Source organism: Phocoena phocoena, chromosome 3 (genome assembly GCF_963924675.1).
Source record: "Phocoena phocoena chromosome 3, mPhoPho1.1, whole genome shotgun sequence".
Taxonomy (NCBI): Eukaryota; Metazoa; Chordata; class Mammalia; order Artiodactyla; family Phocoenidae; genus Phocoena; species Phocoena phocoena.
Window position 1 is genome coordinate 162,334,879 of NC_089221.1, and position 21,809 is coordinate 162,356,687.

General features: G+C 50.3%; 1 protein-coding gene across 1 annotated transcript in view; it reads right to left on the reverse strand.

Moving 5' to 3' along the window:
- Positions 1–4,165: 4,165 nt before the first annotated feature.
- Positions 4,166–21,809, reverse strand: part of SUGP2 (SURP and G-patch domain containing 2) — a 30,647-nt gene continuing 13,003 nt past the window's right edge. Inside the window, exons 5-11 of the mRNA XM_065874611.1 lie at positions 18,175–18,662; positions 17,014–17,125; positions 12,714–13,231; positions 10,813–10,874; positions 7,724–7,860; positions 6,966–7,086; positions 4,166–4,428 (exon numbers count right to left, since the gene is read on the reverse strand). Of these exons, the coding sequence (XP_065730683.1) occupies positions 6,966–7,086; positions 7,724–7,860; positions 10,813–10,874; positions 12,714–13,231; positions 17,014–17,125; positions 18,175–18,662 (1,438 nt within the window). The 3' untranslated portion in view covers positions 4,166–4,428. The remainder of the gene's footprint in view (positions 4,429–6,965; positions 7,087–7,723; positions 7,861–10,812; positions 10,875–12,713; positions 13,232–17,013; positions 17,126–18,174; positions 18,663–21,809) is intronic.

Genomic DNA, 21,809 nt, shown 5'->3' on the forward strand with positions numbered 1-21,809 from the left:
CTGGTATTTAGTGTGAGTCTGCAGTCAGGCTCCCAGGCCTCAGTTTCTCCACTGGGAAATGGGTCAGTTTCTGCTGGATGTGAAGATTAGAGTCCAGAGAGACCACTGTCTATCAGAAGATTTGTCACAGTATATAGTCTGAGCTACAGGCTGCGAAGTTGATACCTGTGATCTCCTTTGATTCTCAAAGCAAACCCAAGGCTCAGTTTATCATCCACGTTTTCATAGACAATGAATTTTCGTCACTCTAAAATCATGCAAGCAAAGCTTTCAAACCACACAGAAATGTATGAGGTAAACAGGAAAAATTCCACCCGCAGCTCAGCCCACTTCCCAAGGAACCCCTGTTGATAGGTGGGTGTGGAGTTTTCCAGATTTTGTCTGTGACGGTGCATGGTGCAGGTATATATTTTGAGTTTGTATCTCTATTTCCATATAGTTCAATACGGTGTATTAAAACAGCGATGTATGGGAATTCCCTGTCGGTCCAGTGGTTAGCACTCAGCACTTTCACTGCCACAGACCTGGGTTCGATCTCTGGGTGGGGAACTAAGATCCCACAAGCCGTGCAGCATGGCCAAAAATTCAAACAAACAAAAAAACTGCAATGTAAATACTGGAGAAAAGTGGCTTTTCAATTAATGGTACATTTTGGACTCCCCGAGCTCATACATCATCATCCGATGTTATGGATGAAGGAGATGGAGTCCCAGAGGTCATGGGGCTTGCTAAAGGTCACCCACTGTCGTGCCCCCAGTCTAGGACTTGACTTGGGTCTGCCTGTCCCACCCCAAAGCGGGTCCCCTTCAGACACTGTACAAAATACACTTGTTCGGGCTTCCCTGGTGGAGCAGTGGTTGAGAGTCTGCCTGCCAATGCAGGGGACACGGGTTCGTGCCCCGGTCCGGGAAGATCCCACGTGCCGCGGAGCGGCTGGGCCCGTGAGCCATGGCCGCTGAGCCTGCGCGTCCGGAGCCTGTGCTCAGCAACGGGAGAGGCCACAACAGTGAGAGGCCCATGTACCGAAAAAAAAAAAAGTTTGCTGCCTGCTGCAGCACAGTGCCAGCCCTACCCAGATGGGGAAACTGAGGCTCGAGCAGGCACTGAGACTTTGGAGAACTCATTGTGCAGCCTGAGACCGGGCTCTTCCCCTTTCTGGGCCTCAGTTTCCCCATCTGTACAATAGGACAGGACAGCTGGCAGAGTCATGTTTGCCTCCAGCCCCAACAATAACTGTCACCACTGCTCCTCCCCTCCGACTGTCCCCATGCCCCAAACACATGGGAGTTTGACAAGTTACCCCTGTCCTAGGGGCTGGACCCTAGGCCTCAGCCCCTCCTCAGTGGGAGGGGGGCAGTTTGGGGGTGTGACCCCACCCTCGGGCTGGCCAGGGAGGGGTGAGGAGGGCACACAGTGAAGGGGGCTATGGATCCTCAAGGACAACGCCTACTTCACAGGTGGGGAAACTGAGGCCCAAGAGGACAGGATATGGAAGGATCAGTAACAAAACCAGTCCCTCTAAACCCTCTCTAGGAGTGGTCCTGGATTACCCTGCAAATCGGCTGTACCATTTCACTGGAGGAAACCAGGCACATTGTCCCACCACCTGCTGTGGCAGGCTCCCCTTCCCCTCCCCCCAACTCCCAGCTGGTGCATATCCAGCCCTCATGATACCCCTTGGGTGGGTGTTGGCCAATTACTGGATAGAGGGGGAAGTCAAGGCCTGGAGAGGCAGGGTCCCCTGCCCAGGCCGATGGGCCTCCTGGGAAAACAAGGTCACCTGCTGCAGCTGTGCTGGCTCCAGGACGGTCAAAATTGGAGGGAGGGGGTGACGGGGTTAGAGGGATCTGGGGGTAGAAGAGAGGGGTGGCAGCTGGACCTGTGTCCTGAATATAGTGCAAGGACATGGTCCGGAGGGGTCAGGGCTGCAGGCTCTGGTTTGCAGTGGAGCGCTTCCCAGAGTCCACAGCTCCACTACGCCCTGGCGAGGCAGGCATGGCTGGGGAAACAGGGGAACCCCCAGGGTTGCCCCCAAAGTCGGATGACACAGGAACACTGGAGGGAGGCAGTGAGGTGGGGAGACCCCAGAAATGCCATTTGAAGGGCTTTATCCACAAAGGTGTTCTAACTGGGGCCAAAGTTTCGGGATAACCCATATGGCTATGGATGGGGAACTTGTGAGATAAATGACAGTCCAAGACATTGTTATACATAAATGTTTTTTGGAAAGTTAAGTGGAAAAAAGCAAAAGGCAAAACAGAATGTGAAGTATAATTTTCATTTTTAAGAAGGTCTGTATCTAAAATATGCCCATATATAAAATCATCTAGGGACTTGCCTGGTGGTCCAGTGGTTAAGACTCCATGCTTCCACTGCAGGGGGCGCAGGTTTGATCCCTGGGAAACTAAGAGCCCACGTGCTGCGTGGCCAAAAATAAATAAAGAAAATAAAATAATCTACACATAGGGACCTGATACCTGAGTGCTGTGGGTCGTGGAAAATTATCTTCCCACAGAACACACTTCTGTACCTTCTGACTTTAGCCAGGCATTACTTATTCACAAACAGTACTTGAAATCAAACTCATGTGGAAAGACAGTTGAGATGACGAGGAAGCAAGTCTCTAGGCGGCATGCATGGCAAGCCTTAAATTATTAAATTTATTTTTTGTTATTTTTACATGGGAGTGGGAAAGAGGGGAAACCTCTGTGCTTTGTTCCGCGTATATCTGGGTCTTGCATTTTCAAAAATCTTTTACAAAAGAAAATGTACTCATGTTGCTTGAATGGGCACGTTTGCATGTATTACGTGTGCATGTTATGTAGGTCCGTGTGCAGGCATAGCAAAGGCCTGCTTTAACACTGGAGACTGGAGCTCCTCCGGCAGCACCCTCTGCCTCTCACGGTCCTGGTCCAGAAGGTTTCCAGGGAGAGGAGAGGCTGTGGGGGGAGGACGTGGAGGCGAGGGGCCCTCCAGGCTGAGAATGGTATGTTCAGGTTCCAGTTAGCCCTAAATGACAAGGTAGCAGAGGAAGAAATCCTTCCCAAATCGCAGAGGGGAAACTGAGGCCTGAGGTGGAGAGACCTGCCAGAGGTCAAAGCCTGAACAGTGTCCTGGGCTGGAGAACCTCATTCTGTGTGCCTTTGTCTAAGTGACCTTCCCCAGCCCTGCACAGTGATAAAGGAGAGCTGGGAAGGGGGTCTCCCAAGAGGGAGGAGGAGAATGGGTGGGGTCCTTATAGGTTCTGAGCAACTTTCTCAGGGAGCGGCACTAAAGCTCATGGTCAGACACCAACCTCCAGGGCTCTGGTGAAGATGACAGCAAATGTGTGGGAGGTTCTTGGATGACAAGAGCTCCCATCACGACCATATGGGTCCTCATCACTCCTGAGTGTCCTCTGGGACACAGTGAGAGGAGAGGTTCAGGGGTCTGACACCAGCTTCCCAAGAGGCCCTGTCTCCTCCTCCCCCCCCTTTCTTGCTGACAAAGGCCCCCCAAACCCTTCCTGGGCTCCCTGCTACCCCGGGCACAACCATATCCCAGGCTCCTGCCCATTACACTGTGCTCAGGTGGAGGTCCCTGCAGGTCCTGTAGGTGCCAGGCTTGCCCACCTATGTGCTCTTTACCCTCCCTCCTCACCAGAAGGGCCAAGGGGCTGCTGATGGAGGAATCATACACAGGCTGGGCAGAATATGGGAACAGCCTGGAGCTTTGAAGATGTCCCACAGGCCAGCTCCTAACTCAGGGGGAAGCCCAGGTGGGCCTTGGTCTAACTCTGGCAGCTGTAACCCCGACCCTGAGATCAGGGAAGGCCTTGAGGTGGGCAGGTGAATTGTGGGCAGCTCAGGTAAAGCTCCCATGTCCCGACACCCTCTCAAAGGCAGATTTCTGTACCCAGCAATAAACCCCCCTCTCTACAGAAAACAGAGTGGACCCACCCACTATGTTTGGCCCTGATCACTACCTGCTTTCTGGCACCCTCTAGGCTTTCCCAGTGACTTACCAGGCTCCCCAGCTGCAGCAAGCCAGTCAGAAAGGCCCCCGCAGGCAGAGGGCATGCCTGGGAGGCAGCAGTGTTTATGATCTGGCTCCACGTTGGCCCTACAACGTCTACCATGTGTTCCCCAACCAGTCTGATTTAAAAACACATCAACGGAGACCATGGAAAATTAGGTTTCCTCTACATTTATTTCAACTGCTAAATGATTAACAACATTCACAACTTCTTAGATTAAAAAAAAAGAAACAAAACCCAAAGCTTCCATTTTGTAACATCACAAACGTCTTCTAGGTTTTACCAAGGACCAAAAACGCTAAATTTCTCTATATGATTTCCAGTGATGGAAACAAGGCAGAGACAGTAAGCACCCAAAGTGGTGAGTTAGCACTTTCCGGATGCCTGTCGTCCTCATGGAAGAGACCCTGGAACTAGAATGACAGAAAAGACACTGTGACTTTGACAAGGCTATGCAACCGCACATCACACTTGCTCTCACACGTGCTCTCCGCAGAGTGGCCTCTGCTGGAGAGGGCAAGGGCGGGCACAGAGGGCCAGCACGCTGGTCCCCAGCCGACAGCTGGCACAGGGACGCACCACCACGCTCCTCCCCGGCCCACGCAACACCTTCACTGCCTCAATGCCAACTCCACAGAAGCGCCACCTGAGTGCTTACAGGACTTTCCAGGCTCAAGAAGTAGGTGCTCCCTTTGACAACTGCCAAAGGCTCACGGTGTCAGCTCAAAGCAGGACACCCCCAGGAGGAGGAGTGGCAGGAGGCTGTGGGAACAGGGCTCAAACCCCTGGAATTCCTAAAGTATTTTACTTATAAATAAAAGCAGAGGAAAGCCAAGAATGAGTATACTAGGACAAAGCGAATATGATGCTTGAAAAAAGAGCCAGGACCCGTGCTGGGGGGTGCACACCTCACTCAGCACCAAAGGGTGCTCTGTGAAAGGCCATGCGGGATCAAGGCCCTGTTCTCAGAGTTCTATCCCTTTACCTGATCCCCAGCCAACATGGAAGGCTGTTGGAAAGATTAGAAAAAAAACCCATAGCTGTGGTTCCCCCAAACCACGCCACCCCTGCAGGCTATTTCAACTCTGCTGAAGAACCTCCAGCATGTCCGTGGCCATAAAGATCTGCCAGTTGCCAAAGCAACAAAAGTGACCAGAAGCAAGCAGGGCCCTGGGGACTACCCGTGGCATGAAGAAGGGCAACATCAGGCGGGCACGTGAGATGCTGGCACAGGCCCGTGACGCTGTGCTGGTGAGCGTGGGCCAGACAGATAAGACAGATCCAGAGGAGCCTGGGACTACAGCCCAGGAGGTCTCGGGCTTTGAGAAAGCAAGGATTTCATAACAGCCAATACAAGTGGCTGACAGGGTAACTCACTGCTGTGTCCCCCAAGCTTATAGTATCAGCAGGATCCTGTTTTCCAGATTTTAGCATGTATTTAAAACTTCAACACTGCTGCTTTGTGAGAAAGGGCTGAGAGATTCCCACAGCCTGAGAATTTTGCATGTAGTTGCAAGAGGCAGAGTGCGAGAAGCTGGAAGGGGCGGCAATCATACGCCTTGAAATAGCGAACAGCTGCAGAGCCCACCCCAAGAGGATCCTTTCTGCTCTGTACAAAGGCCCTAATAAAACAATTCTTTACACTGCCACACATGCAAAAAATGAAGAGTCTTGAAGAGTTTACACCTCCCACCCCTTTGTAGGAGAGACTCCATATGTGGTTTAAGAAAAAAAAACTAGTTTGCTTTGTGGATTCTAAGAGACACGTAAATTTGGGGAAAGTTTCATCGGTGTAATGATTACTCCCCCCTGAATACAGCTGCTGAATACATTGCTGAAATTTCGTCAAGTCTCTTGGGATGCATTTAAGAGATGAGACTCCATAAATAACACGTTCATCGAATCCACTACCTCCACTTGTTTAAAGAGCTTCAGCACTCCAACCGACAGCTGTGGTACCAAAGCACAGACCTCATTATTACTGATTTATATTCCCTATTTAAATTTGAGAAGATATGATCTGTGACTGTTTCGGTATCAAGTTTGCAAGCAGATCACTTTTAGAGAGCAATGTGTCCCAGGACAGAAAAACCGACAGGAGCTGGTTCCTGAGCACTTAAAGGGTGCTGGTGCTTTCAAGGGCAGCCCCACCTTCTGAGCGGAACCAGGGGAGACTTGGAGAAGACTTGCTGCCAAAAGCATTTGGAAGAGGGTGAAAGGCAAAAGCAGATTGGAAATGGTGCGTTCTTTTTTTAAGAAAAAGAAAAGCCAGCGGGTGGAACCTCCGCACCAGAAACTGCGGAGATGTTTGTTTTTCGTGTACACACCAAACCTACTTGGGCACTGGTTCCAGGGCAGATCCGGGACAGAGGTGGCGTTTTAAGAGTAATTGCTGCTTCAAGCCTTATCTTTCTCACCAATGGTTTTCATCTATTCAGGGAGAGAACGATTTTGTTCAAAACTGAGAGGAGAGGAGAAAGATAGGAGAAAGATAGGATATTTATAGGCCAAAGGCCCCTCAGAAGGAAAAGGATTTGAAGACCCTCAGAAAGGGATGAGGCAGAGTGGCGTCCTCTGCAGCACCAGCTTCCAGGTCACCCTTACACTCGTAAGACACCAGGCCACTCCTGTGGTGGCTTGTTTCCACAAGATGGCCACGTACAGTCGCACCTGGGAGCCCAGTGCAGAGGCCGCACCATGGGCTGCGTGCAGTGGCGCTTGGCGAGCACGGGGCTCGTTCCTTCAGCCTGGAAGGTGAGAGGTGGGACACATCCACATCCAAACACTCCTTTTGTTTCCCTCACAAAATTTTATGATCTTTTGGGGGGAGTGATATTTTGATGTTTGGGTTTTGAGGAGTGGGGCACACTAACTTTTCTGGAGGAAGCTTCTCTGTGTACCAGAACATCAGCTTAGGCAGAATGCCCCCCACACTAGCTCACATACGTACCTATTTGTTGGCCCGTTTGTGTCTGTACATCTGCATCATCCTCTGACGGAACACGTCAAACGTGTCTTCTTTGTGCTCCTGCCCGTCGGCACCCAACCCCTCCCCTTCCGAGGCAGTTCCCCTAAGGAGCAAAATGGAGAGTTAGCCACACCTGAGCCCAGAGACCAGCCACCAGGAGATGGAAAACAGCCTGAGTCATCTGAGTGGGACAGAGGTATGAGGGACACACAACAGTGACAGCAAGGGAGGGGGAAAATAAGACACAATTCACAGTGGGGAACAAGGGATACTCACCCGTGCAGGCATGCGAGCTTTCTGAGAAGTGTGCTCAGAAGCCAGCCCCTGACTACAGCAGAAAGCCTCCCCAGCAGGTGCTAAGCTCAATTTTAACTGAAATGCTTGCTGGCTGCTAATGGGGCTTAATAAACTCTGGGCCGTGCTCTACCCTGGCTAGTCTGCATGTGGGCTCCTGGAAAAGGGAAGTGGCTCTTAGCGTAACTACCCAGTATTACCACTCAAGCTTTTATGATAATAATGAGTGTGGCCAAATGCCAGGGACCAAGTCTATGCAAGTGCAGCAAGGAGCTGTATGAACACCTGCATATGTAAATGATCTGCTATAAGCCATGTTCGACATGAAGGAAACCAAGGATCAGGCTGCAGGTCAAAGGACTTAGGACCAGAATCCCACAGAAAGCCTCATCTCCCCAGGCACGGTTGCTCATCCCCACCCCTGGCCCCCAGCGCCCACTGCGTACACACTGACGGGCTCCCTGATGCCCTTCCCACAGGAGCCCAGGCCGTGGCCCTCCTTCCAGCCCATCTTCTGTAGCATCTGGAACCCCAGGTTCTTGTCGGTCAGTTTCTGCTGGGCGAAATCAAAGTCCTGGGGTTTCTGAGGAGAGAGAAGAGTGTGGCACGTGAGGTGCAGCAAAGCCCCTGGAGCAAGGGTCTGCCCTGGGTTACACCTGGACATGGTCCAGTACTAACACCCCTAATGCCTCCCTGACTCCACAGATGCTCAAGATCAAGCCATGGTCCTGGCAATATTCCCTGGGTGGGTTCAGACCTCTAAAGGTTGGAGGTCACCAGTCTGAGGTATCCCCATAGAGCCACACCAGACCAGCCTCTCAGGCTTCACCATGACCACTCTTGTTGCAGTGTTGAGACTGTGAATTAAACTTTGTGAGGGGATGGTGGGTCCTGGGGCCAAAGGGTGAGTAGGAAGAGCCCAGAGTGGAGACCTGGATAAAGAGAGTGGCCCTGTGATGACCAAAGGGCATATCCCAGGCTGAGGGACACAGGGCACAGGACTTGAGGCAGGAAGGCCCCTGGAGTGCAGGAGTCAGAGGGGCAGCAGGGCTAAGGCAGGAGGGATCCAGAAAGGCAGTGGAGAGAGGCTGTACAGAAAAATCGACTCAAAGGGTCCTCCCTATTTGACCCCCACCCCTCTCCCACTGCTTCATTAATTCCCATGGGCTTCCAAAACTCCGAGCAGTGACCCTATCCTGGAAGCTTCCCTGGCTGCCCTCAGGCATTACTCAGCAAACCTGACTGACCTATGTCTGTCTGGTCCTTCCCAGGTCTGGAGCTCTGAGAGCTCCCCAAGGGCAGGGACCGGGTTTCACTTGGACTCTGGGGTCCATGTCTAGCACAGAGCAGACCTCACTGAGAGCCAGTGCAGCTGAGAAGAAGGATGGGGCCTGGGAAAGACCTTGTGGGTAGAAAGGTAAGAAGCCCTAGAGGAAGTCTGGGCTCCAGAGCTGACTGTGGGAAGACAAATTAAAAAGCCTAGAGGCCTCTGGAGGAGGAGCCTGCCCAGTGTGAGCAAAGGGGATTTCCATTCACTCATGAATATTCATTAGCACCCACAGTGTGCTGGAACCGCTGGGCAGCTGGGGGCTCAGAGTCCCTGCCGCCTGCCTATTTCTTTAATCTGTTTACTAAACACTCAACACAGCCTGTCCCCAGGGCCTCACATGCTCCCAGGGAGAAGGTTCCTCTATCCTGATCAAGGCAGCTGGGAGTAGTGGAGAGGGTCTGAGCAGGGGACAAGTGTGGGAGGGGAAGAGGATGGGGAAGGCAGAGGGAAGGCTGGCCACGGGTCCCCAAATGGCAGGCTTGCATCCTCCTTCGGGAAAGCAGTTCAGGTGGGAGCAACAGGAGGAACAGGGGTCCACTCAGCTGGACAGATCTTTGTGAGTGTTCAACTGTGTCTAAGAATCACCCTGCCTGGTTTCCTGGGGCTGGAGCAAAGCCATGCACCATAGGCCAGGCTGAGGTGTGCACAGAGAGCTGCAGGGGAGACCTCCTCCCTGCCTGCAGTCACCCCAAAGAGAGACCCATGTTTGCAGGACACCAGCTGGCTGCACATCGGGTTAACATACATTTCATTTAATCCTCAAGGTATTTCCTACCTGCGGGATAGGTGCAACTGCCCCACTTTACAGATGTACAAAACCTCAGGATTCACATGCCAAGATTAGATGGCCAGGCTGAGCCTGAAAAGGCTGCCTTCTCACCAGGCTGTGCCTCACACAGGCCACCAGATGGGTACCCGGGTGCTGGGTCGGCTTAAAACCCAACACAGCTGTTAAGACCATAAGCTTCGGGTACAGGAAGGTCCCTGCTCTCAGCTGTAACTGGGGTCACACCGATGCTTCATTTGGCCATTGATATTGATGCAATGCACTCAGAACAGGTCTGAGCCACAACTTGGGCTTTGCTCACCCCCTGACACCAGCAGAGACCTCGCCTGGTTCCCCACTCACCTCCCTGACTTCTAGAGACTTGTGATGTTCCCACATGTATCCCAAGTGAGCTTGTGTAGCCTCACCTGCCCCGACATGTGTCAGCCCAGCTGTCTGGAGTGTGCCCCGGTGTCCTTCCAATGACCTGCTCCCACAGGGGCTCCCTATTTCAGTCAATGGCAGCTCCATTCTCTTAACTGTCCAGGCTGACAACCCTGGAGTCACCCTGGGCTCTTGGCTTTCTCTGTTCCACATCCAATCCATGAGCAAGTCCCACCAACTCCACCTTCACCTCTCCTGGACCCCCGGCTCTGCCTCGCCCCCCACCCCACAGGCTGCTCTCAACACAGCTGCCATAGTGGCCATGTTTTCCACCCAAATCCCCACCGTGGTTCTCCAATGCCTCTCCCAGAGAAAGGGCCACAGTGCTGACATCCATTGACAAGCCCTATGTGACCTGGGTGCTTGCCACCTCTACTTCCTCACCCCATCACTCCATTCTAGGCACAAAGGGCTCCGTGCTGACCTGTGACTGATTTGGGGCTTCTCCTAGGCCTCCCTGCTTAAAGGGTACCCCCCAACCCACCTTATTGCTTGCCTCCTTTTGACCTGCTTCTCTGCACCCACAGCACCCACCATTCCCGGTCCTGCACATTTCTATTGCTGCCAGCCCCGCTCATGGCTGCCTCAAGGTGGGCAGATGGAGCTGGGAGCACAAGAGGTGTTGACCAGTTAATAAACACACATGCGTACGCACATGCGCTCGGCTCACTAGCAAAGTAGCACACTCTTTTAACCACAATTATAGTCTACTAAATCTGAACTTCTCATTGGCTGAGACATTATCTTGTTCATCTCTCCAATCCATTGCACATATCAGGCCTCACACATCCGTTAAGTAGACTAATTACTCCCTCTTGTGGTTTTGGGCAATGCAAAACACTTTTAAGAAGTCCCGGGAGAGAAAAGGCTGTGTGTTGTGCTTTGTATGCTGACACCTGGCCTGAAGTATGAGTATAGCTTAGTCACGCCAGTGCCCTTTGGAACTCTGGCAAACTCTGACTACGTCACACGTGAGGACTCACAGCCACACTCACCTTCTTCTTGGTCACGGGACGACCCCGAGGCCTGTCATAGGCAATTCGAACTGGTTCGTGAACTGGAAGACAAAAGAAATGTATATATACACATATATGTACTTTCCCCAAATTATTTAGAGGATGAGGGTGCTGCAGTTTTGGCTTATAGCCCCTCTGCAGACAGAAGGTGGCTAGGAGCTGCACCACAGGGCCAGCCATTTGGCCCTGACTCCTCTCAGGAACCTTGCGACCCATGGAGTGCAGAGGCAGAACAGAGGCTCAACTGAGGGCTGCCTCGCTATGGGAGAGTCTACCTAAGCGTGACTCCCACGTTTATGACGAAGGACCTGACACGTGGATCATTTTCCATGACTGCAGGAATACATTTTGCTTCAACAAATGAGCCATTTGCAACACTGTGCCCTCCTCATGTCCCTGTGACTGTTCCATAGATAGAGAAGTAAAGTCCACTCAGAACTTTCTAGTAAAAACAACCATGCTTCTCATACACAGCACCACATCACGTTATTATTATTGTTATTATTATATTTGACAAAGGAGAGCTCAGCACGTCTGGTACTATCTCATCAACCACCCTATCAAAATAACTGAGAGCTTCTTAAGTAGAAAGAATTCCACTTTCCCCCCATAAAAGCCATCTTAACAAGCATTCTGATGTGCTACCATACTCTGATAAGTTCTGAAGGACATAAGAGTTTAGTAGAACAGTTAGAAATCCATTGCAACACCAAGGTTTCCAAACACAAACCACGAGAACTGTTCCTTTAGCAGGAGAAACTATACTGACACTGCTGGGTGTGAATATGATGGTCTCAGTAACATAGAACACACAGGCTCTCCGCACACAATGGAGCCCTGTTCACCAAAACCACCTGCCACACAAGCATCGCAGCATCAGCTCCACACAGGCCCGGCTGTGTGGAAACCTGGGTGGGCAGCGAGCAGCCCAACAAAAGGCGGGACATGATGTGATTCGCCTACTGACAGCCTAGAAAAGGCAAAACCACAAGGCCAGAATGATGGGCAGTGGTTGCCTGGGCTGGGTAGAGGAGAAAACTGCAGAGGGACACAGAGACACTTCTGGGACGAGCTCCAGCTCGGCTCTACTGGGGGGCTCATGCCTATACACCTTTGCCAAAACTCCGTGAACTGTCCACTTGAAAAGGGTGCACCTTTACTGCTGGTAAATTGTACCTCAAGAACCTTGACCCTCCCCACAGGCAGGAAGGAGATGGCCCTCCATGGCCAAGGCTGGCAGAGCATGGATTGCACAGCTCCCACTAACTGCTGCCCAAGACTGATCCTGGTCCGTGTCCTCCTGCCTCATCGTCACTAAGCAGTCATCACTACTCTGGGGTCTTTGGGGAGATGGAGGCACTCAGAAAGCTGGGCACGCCTCAAGATCACAGGCAGGAAACAGCCAAGATGACCCAGGCCCATTCCTTCCACAGCCAGGACTCCCCTGTTGGAAGCTGAGCAATAATGGAAAATAACAAGCAGCATGTGGGGTGCTAGAAGCCAAACGCAGCATCTCCTTAGAGTGCCAACCTCAGACCAACTGGAAACGTCAGTTTCTCATGAACATTTTGGACTGTGTGCAAAACCAATAGGACTATTTTAGGTTAAAAACATAAGACCGAAGAACCCCATGTTGTGTTGGCCCTGGGAGTGTTCTGGAAGGTAATGTCCAGGTTAGCTGGAGTAATCAGAGGCGGAAAGGGTGACGGGGGCCAGTTGGTCATCTTGCACCTGAACTTGGGCTGAGGGCCAGGTAAATTCTTCAAAACAGACAACGTCTCCACAATTTTTCATGGCCCACAACCGAGCACCATGACTCCTCCTCAGGTGTTAAACAGAAGACCGTGCTGGGGGCACTGTGTCAATAGCCAGGCACTTACCTTTGGGCTCCTGGATGAGACACAGCCTCTTGGGAGCCGGAATCATGCCGACCTTCAGCGACTTGCTGCTGACTCTCTTCCGGGGGAAGCAGGCCCCTGAAGAGGACTGTGACAGGGCAGGCGCACCAGCCGGGCCATCCTCGGCCACCCCACTCAGGAGGCCATCAGCTGGGGGGCTGCCCTCCGAGCCCTCAGACTTGGTCGACCCTCCTGCCGGCCTGGAGGCCCCTCCAGGAGTGGGGGCCTCCTCACTCCCTTCCTCGTCCTCCTCATCCTCCTCCTCGTCCTCGTCTTCCTCAGGCATCACCTCTGGGCTCTCCAGCTCAGCCTTGCGCTGAGAGGGCTCATCCTCAAACTCTCCTTCCCCCTCCATGGGCTCCAGGGGGCTCTCCTGAGAATCGGTGCTCTTGCTGGCAGGAAGGTTCAGCGGAGATGACGTAAAGCAAATCGATGGGCACAGTTCAAATACTTTTTTTCGATAGAATTTGAAAGCTGAACTGTTTTGGTCATGTAGAAACCTGGGATAAAGATGAAATACATTGGTTAACCAGAGGGTTCTCTATAAACATTCGTATTTTCTGAAACTGTCCAAATGGACTTGACAAAGCTGGGGGTGGGACAAAGAAGCAAACACATGACCTCTTTCCACCAGCTGTGGTTGATGGGCAGCTTTACAATGAGATAGAAAGCTTGAAGAGTACTAGTAATTTAACGAAGTAGCCAGAACATAAGAGGCCTTATTGCTTTCTTGGGGAGGGAGCTGGAGGAACAAGGTATGCAGGGACAACCAGAGAACATGCTAGAACGAGCTCTAACACTACAGCCAGGAGATCCGAACTGGGCCTTACCTCATCTCTTTCTGATTACGTCACCGGCCACTCTGGGCCTGCGTGTGCTCACTGTGACTCTCTGGTTCCTCCCATACTCCGGCCATGAGATGGAGAGAGGTGTGTCACCTCCTGCCTCATGTCCTGCAGCAAAGCTGCGTGAACGTGCTGGCAAAAAGGCCTCTCTGAGCCTCGGAGTCCAATGGCCCTAGCCACAGCTTGGAGCTGCGGCTGGTGTGAGAAACCGAAAACACACAAAATTTACTTGGGCCAAAGGAAAGACAGCCCTTGTTCTTGGACAGGACAACTCAGGCTCATAATGAAGTCAATTCTCCCTTAATTAAATATTAATGTATAGAAGTAAAAGCATAATTTTTTTCTGGATCTGAACATGATTCTTAAGTTCATATAGAAACATGAGTATGTAAGACTATCTAGGAAACCCCTGAATAAGATCAACAAGGGGCTCAGTTCCACCAGGTATTACAAGGTGTGTTAGGCCTCTATAGTTAAAACAGTGTGGTACTTGTCTATGGACAGACAGACCAAGAGGAAGGCCAGAAACACAGTATCTGATGAAGGTGGCCTCTCAAATCACTGTGAAAAAGAACAGTCTTTTCAACGAATGGTGTTGGGAACAACTGGGCGGCTTTTTACAAAAATATTTAAATTGGATCTATGCTGTACTCTCTGCTCCTGAATAACCCCACACCGATCAGAGATCTAAATGTAAAAACCAAGCCATACAAGTTGTAGAAGAAAATACATAAATGTCTTTATAATCTGAGTGTAGGGAGATTCTTTCTAACTGTAACTCTGTATCCAGGTGCAACGAGATAAAACTGAGAAATTTTACTAGATCAAACGTTTCTGCACTGCAGAACATACCATAAGTAAAGTGAAAAATATCCAACTATGAAGGAAATAGATACAATTACATTACAGGTAAAAGGTCAGAGAAACTAGAAAGAATAAATCCAAAAATCCCAATCAAGAAAAGGGCAAAGATTAAGAACTTCTGCCCTCCAAAAGACACTGCTAGAATGAGAAAACAAGTCACAGACTGGGAGAAATTATCTGCAAACCACACACTTGACAAATAACTTGTATCAAGAATACATAACAAACTCTCAAAATTCATTAATAAGTAAATAAACGACCCAATAAAACAAGAGGCCAAAGATCCGAGCAGACACTTCACTAAAGAAATACATAAGCACATGCAAAGATGCTCAGCACTGTTAGTCCTCAGAGAAACACAAATGAGAACCACCCCTCCCCCGCACCAAGAGGGCTAACATGAAGAAGACTGACACTATCAAGTGCTGGTGAGGATGGGGAGGAACCAGAACTCTCACCCAAGCTGCTGGAAATGCAAAACTGTGCCACCACTTAGAAAGACTGTCTGGAAGTTTCTTCAAAAGTTAAACACAGACCCACCATGTGAGCCAGTCTTTCTCTGCCTCAGTATTTTACTGGAGAGAAATAAAAGCAGACCTTGTACATGACTGCTCACAGAAGGTTTATCTGAAATCGTCCCAGAATGGAAACATCTCAATGCCGTCAACAGCTGAACGGGTAAATAACTGTGGTCCAGCCATACAATGCGATACACTCAGCAATAAACAGGAATGAACTATGGATACACACAACATGGATGAACCCTAATAATTATGTGGAGTAAGAAGCCAGACAAAAGGAGAAAACAAACTGCATTTACACAAAATTATAGAAAATGCAAACTATTTACAGTGAGAGAGCCCTGATCAGCAGCTGCCTGCAGGAAGGGATGACAAAGGGCACAAGGAAACTTTTGAGTCATGGATGTGTTCATCATCTTGATGCTGGTGATGGCTGCATGAGTGTAAACACGCATTAAAACTTATTAGACAGGGACTTCCCTGGTGGCACAGTGGTTAAGAATCCTCCTGTCAATTCAGGGTTCGAGCCCTCGTCCGGGAAGATCCCACATGCTGCAGAGCAACCAAGCCCATGGGCCACAACTACTGAGCCTGCACGCCACAAGTACTGAGCCCATGTGCCACAACTACTGCAGCCTGCGCACCTAGAGCCTGTGCTCTGCAACAAGAGAAGCCAGCACAATGAGAAGTCCGCGCTCCGCAAGGAAGAGTAGCCCCCACTCACTGCAACTAGAGAAAGCCTGCTCACAGCAACAAAGACCCAATGCAGTAAAAAATAAATTAATTAATAAAAAAAACTTATTAGACAAATATGTGCAGTTTATGGCATGTCAATTATACCTCAACAAAACTTTTTTTTAAAAAAAGGGCAAATGATATGAACAGTTTACAGAAAATATTCAAAGGACACAAGTTTATGAAAAGAGGTTCAATTTCACTCGTAAGAAAAATGCAAACTAAAACTTCACTGAGAAAATTAGAAATTCCTCACCAATCCCACTGGCTCAAAGGCATGCCAAAAGGTGGGGGGGGTGGGGACAGGCACTCATGACACTCGTAGGAGAGTGGCCCTCAGGGAGGGGAATTCGCACTAACAAAACTTAGTTTGCATTGAACTATGATTCAACAATCCCCTTCTGGAAGATACCCAAAAATTCTCACCACAAACACAAAGAGATTGTGTGTAAGGCCAAACTAGAAGTATGCGCTTAGCCACTACTGGGTCCCAGAAATGCTCCAGGAAATGTAAAGTTTTTAACTGTATTCTTAACTAAGCTGAGGCACGACTCTCTAGCATGCTGGGAGCAGGGTGAGCGCCCGGAACCCCTAGCTGGCAATAGGACACAATCTACACAGCATGGGAACCCCACACTCCAAGGGGAGCCCAGCCGGGTTACGGCTCAGTACTGGGAACACATGGCCCTCAGGCAGTCTCTCTGTGAAGGAGAACCCGCACCCCGCAGGCAGAGTGGGGCTCTGGTTCTGTGGCCTCTGGGCTGTGTAGTGTTGAATGATTATGCCATCTGAAGAATGGAGAGGAAAATGGTGCCCCCTCCTGGCACAAGGGTGCCACGCCATCACTGAGTGGAAGTGCTTGCTGCTTACATCTGGACCAAAACCCAACATGCTACATGAGCAGCACATTCTCATCCTGCCCAGAGTAGCCAGCATGACCAGGGACAGTGCCCTCCTCCTCCTCAGACTCATGGGCGAGGACACACTCTCCTCTTTGCCTCTGCAAAGGTCCTGGGGAAACTATAAGTCCCTCGGCCAGGGCATTCTCTCCCCTTTCCCCTGGCCAACGCCCATTGAACCTTCAGATCCAGCTTAAACTTCCCTCCGCGGGAGGCTTTTCCTGATGCCCCAGATGAGGGCAGGTCTCCCAACAACCCAAAACAGATGCTCCCTAACAGCCCTGAGCTCAGCAGAAGTGAAGTCGTGATTTATCCCAGGGCGACCCCCTGTGGGCTCTCAGGACACTCATGGGGTGAACTCCTGTGGGCTCTCAGGACACTCATGGCCTCAGATTAAAGGGGTGTGATGGGTACATACCAAAGGTCAGGGTTGTCAATGCTGTTTTCTATGCTGAATTGTTCAATCTCTGGTCCCACCTGAGCAACAAATCTGGCCAGTTTCTCTGCAGTCTCCATTGTCTTCGTATCAACTACAAAATAAAGCAACTGTCATGTATTGGTTCTGAGCTGCCAATTCCCATGTGAACATCGTGGGGTTGTGGAGACTGATTATAAAGACGGCCCCTCACTGTACCCTTGCCCTTTGCCATGTGACTCTGCAGCTCTGTCCAGCAGAGGTGGACTCTCTTTTTTCCCCTTGAACTGGGGCTGGCCCTGGAACTCTTGCTGGCTACGAATGTGACAGAAATGTGGAGTCCAGGCCTGAGAGGGCTCAAGCACCTCCTCTGTCTCTCCTGGATGGCCAAACCCGACTGTCAGGTGAACTGCTGGTGGGTGACAGGCATGTAGCCCACTACCCCTATCATCTCAGCTGACAGTTCCAGACAACTGGCCACTGCCTGCAGACAGTTTGCAGGCCCAGCCCAGCTGACTTGAAGCAACACTGGATGCCTCCTGTTTGAAGCCACAGTTTGGACTGGCTTGTTATGTAGCAACAGCTAGAGAAATGTAGCAGTTGTGTAGATTTTTTCCCTCTCCATTCCCACCTAGTGCTGAGTGGGAAGCACTGGGCAGAGGGCAGGCCTGTTGCAGTAGGAGAAGGTAATGGCTGGGAGAAACAAAAGAAATTGCTGGTCAACAAACTCTAAGGAAGGAAACACAGAGACCTTAGCGGGGAAGAGGAAGCAGAACGAGAACACGGGCAGCCTTATGGAACATATAACGGGCAAGAATAGAGAGAAATGGATCAAGGAGCTCAAAGCCCTAAGCACGGGCACATGGCACACCCTGCTGGCCAGCAGGAGGACCTTACAGGGAAGCACAGAGTCACCAGGCAGCACCTCGTGTCAGCTCCACACTCAGGATAAGAGGAAGGGTGCAGCAGGAGTCTAGAGCCAGCCCCTTGAGGAAGCAAGAGGAGAGAGAGTGCCCGTGTGTGTGCCATTCTGGCCAGGTCCCTTTCGCTGCTGCCTGCTGCCCAGCCCAGCCCACTGAAGCCACCTGTCTCTGCAGAGAGCCCTGGGGATAGATGAGCATTGGGGCTGGGGCCCAGAGGAGGGGGACAGAAGTGAGCACTCACCATCAGTAGACAGGCAGGGAGAAGAGGTCTGAGGGGCTTCGGAGACATCCACTCCTGCTGGCTTGGGGGATGGGCCTGAGGCTTCTGGGCTGGGGTCCCGAGGAGAGGGTCCGGCTGGGTCTGGCGGGCAGTCCTTGGCAGCATCATTTCCATCTGGTTGGGGCGGCTTTCCCTGCAAGGAGCCTGGAGCCTGCCGGCCATGGTGTTTCAGCCTGGTGCCTGAGGAGAGGAGGGTCTGGGTACCGGTGGTCGCTCTCCTCACTTTACAGCCCCGGAGTCCTTGAGCTCGAAGCAGCCCCCGCCGCCGCCCTGGTAGGAGCCTCTTCTTGAGGCTCCGGACTGCCCGGGAATATAGCATGGCCCGGACTGCACACTCTGCCGCCATCGGCTTCTGATCTGCTCCTGGCAAGTTCTGGCTCATCCGCTGCATTTCTGCCAGCTTCAGCTTATAATATTTATACTCCAGACTACTGTCATCAGATAAAAACCTGTATAACAAAACAGGAATAGCAGGACATTTGTGAATACACCAGCATGACCAAATTGTCGCTGTAAATACACTTCTGCAAACCCTTTCTACTTGGTGGCCTCCCTGCTGTTGGAGAGGCTCCGCCCGGCTCCACCAAGAACCCAGCGCTGGGCCTTGGTCATCTGTCCTGCTCAGAGTGACCACAGGGTGACCAGGAGCTCTGACCGAACACTGGTCGATTCCTCCTCAATTTCCGTCATCAGCAGCCATGAAGGAGCTCCCAGCTCCTGGTGGCCTCACAATACAAACCAGTTACCCTGAAACCATGGAAGCTCTCTGCTGTCAGGAAGTGGCAGGTGTTGCTCCTGGACATCACTTTCAGGAGATGATGCCCTTCAAGTGGTGAGCACTCAGCGACCTTTTAACTACATCATTAAGGCACTGAGTGTGCCACCGCTGTGAAATCACATGCCAGAGTCATAATGAGAACAGTACAGAAGAGAGGAGTTTGAGTTACATGTACTAACATAGAAAGAGATCCGTAATACAGCTCACAGACAGCAAACTAGAGAAGACCAACATTGATACGTACCATATGAAACTGCTTTGTGTACATGACATCCACGTATATCTGTTTTTTTCATATAGGTTGAAAGAATATAAAGCAAACTTAAGGATTTGCTCAAGGAATGGGTTAGAAAGAGGCATGACTGGATTAGAAGGAGAAGGTCACATTATTTACTTTGTTGACTTTTTCATTAGCACTTTCTTTCATCTCTATTAACCCTTTCCTTGTAGTCTCTGGGCTTTTTGCACCATTTCTTTCTTGCTTCATGAATTGAATGCTTACCTTCACTCTTTATTTCTGATACACACACAAGGTCGCACCTTTCTCCCAACTGCTGTCACGGATGCATTCTATATGCAATGCTCTCCCTGCTACTTCCTTCTGAAGAATTTCTAATTCCAATTCTAATTCTCTTTCATACAAAAGTTATTCAGAAGCCTGTTTTATTTTGGCTGTTGCTGGTTTCAACTTCTATGCATTGCACAATGTGGCCCACGTGACTTCCCTTTCCTGGGACATTCTGTAATTTTCTACACGACCTCATTCATAACAAGTTTTTTGTGAACGTTCAATCTCAGTTTGTGTTAAAGAACGAGTACTGTTTGGTGAGTATGGCAATATTTCATGTGGCTTTTGGACGCTGAAGTTGAGATCATATATTAGATGAGGTTCCCAATTACCAACAACAGAAGCTGATTGGCTGTGAGGTGGCAGTGCACAGCAGGACGCTGGCAGCACCGTGTGATGTGGCATGTCCCTGGTGGGCAGCTCCATATGAAGCTCCTGTTGATGCTCACTGCACAGTCAAGGTCTGGCTGGATCTGAGGAAAGAGGCTGTGTGCTGGCTCCTCTGCTGCCCTGGACACTCTGCTGGGCCAACAGCAGCATCCTGCAAGATTGCATCCTAACAAGCAAGGGTTGCCACATAAGGGAAGGCTGACCAAAAAAGAAGCTCCAGTTCTCAAGTCAAACGCAGCCCCTCATCCAGGGCAAAAAGTGGAGTCAGTGCCCAGGTGACCTGGATCCCCAAGATGTAAGTCCCTTTCCCCTGGTCAGTTCTAATGCCAAGTGCATGCAGTGTGAGGACATGTCACAAACCCATCTCCCTTAGTTCTAGTGGAGCGTAACATCAAGAGCATAGAATATTCCTAAGCTAGCCTGCACAGTTCAAATCCCAGTGTAGCCACTTATTAGCTGTGAGATTTACTGAATCTTTCTGTGCCTCAGTTTCTCCATCTGTAAGATGAGATGGATGATAACAATAAGCTACTTCATCATGTTGCTGTGAGGCTTGAATTATACACTTTTCATTATAAGGAAAATGCTTTGGGGAATTCCCTGGTGGTCCAGCGGTTAGGACTTGGTGCTTTCACTTTCGGGGCCTGGGTTCGATCCCTGGTTGGGGAACTAAGATCCCACGAGACCTGCAGTGTGGTCATAAAAAACAAACAAACAAAAAAAAGAGCAACATAGGCTTATCATCTCTAGAGATACAGAAGTAACAGTTAAAAGTAGTTTAATGAACTAAAAGCGACTGTCTCCAAGGAGTAGAACTGGGAACTTCCCTGGCCGCCCAGTGGTTAAGACTCTGCACTTCCACTGTAGGGGGCATGGGTTCAATCCCTGGTCAGGGGACTAAGATCCTGCATGCCACATAGACACAGCCATGGTTTCTGCCATTGATATCATGGCAGAAACATTTTGCCATTTGTGTTTACTTCATTTTTTTGGTAAATCACATTAGGTAAAGTACTACTTTAAGAATTCAAATATACACACCAAAAACCTAAGTTTACTAGTTCTTTAACACTGTTTTTTGCATACTCTTTCTTCTTACAGTCTCTGGGTAATTCTTTCTGAAGGAAGTCACAGGTGATCACGTCTCTGAGTCCAGCTCCCTAATCTGTTCTTCATCCAGGTCAATTCTATCAGCCGACCACTGAGATCATTTCAACAATCACATTTGTCAATTCCAAGATCCTTAATTGGTTCTTTTCCATAACAAGCAGTTCCTATTTCATGGATACAATATGCTATTATCCACCCAAGACTATTAATTACACACATGTACTTGTAGACAATCTTCTTTTCCTTATAGTAACTTCTTAGGTGCCAGATCTGCTGGGTTGGGTGGCCCTCCTTCATGCTGCCAGTTTCCCTCAAATACTTGGTTTAGAGCTCAATGCTCATTTCTGATTTGCAACCCCCTCCCACTGCCACACATACGCCCAGCTCTGGCTATGCTTCCGTCTGCCACCCCTGACTGTCAGAGATCATGAACCTGATGGGTAGTGCAGAGCAGTCATGCAGCAGAGAGGCATGCTCCTAGTCCTCTCAGGGTCCCCCTTCCCTCCAGCCCAATCACCTCGGCAATCACCTGGAAATTGCCCCTGGGTCTTCCAAGTCTAGATGACATCTTACCCAGAGGATTTGGTCTCTGCTTTCATCTGTCAATCTGAGGCTATCTAGCCTCCTTCCTTCAGTATGAGCGTTGGTTGAGACCACACAGCCAGAACGTGAATCTCAGCTCTGTCTTTTACTAGCTGTGTCTCCTTGAGGCAAGAGGTCCCTTTTGAGCCTCAACTTTTCTGTCTGTAA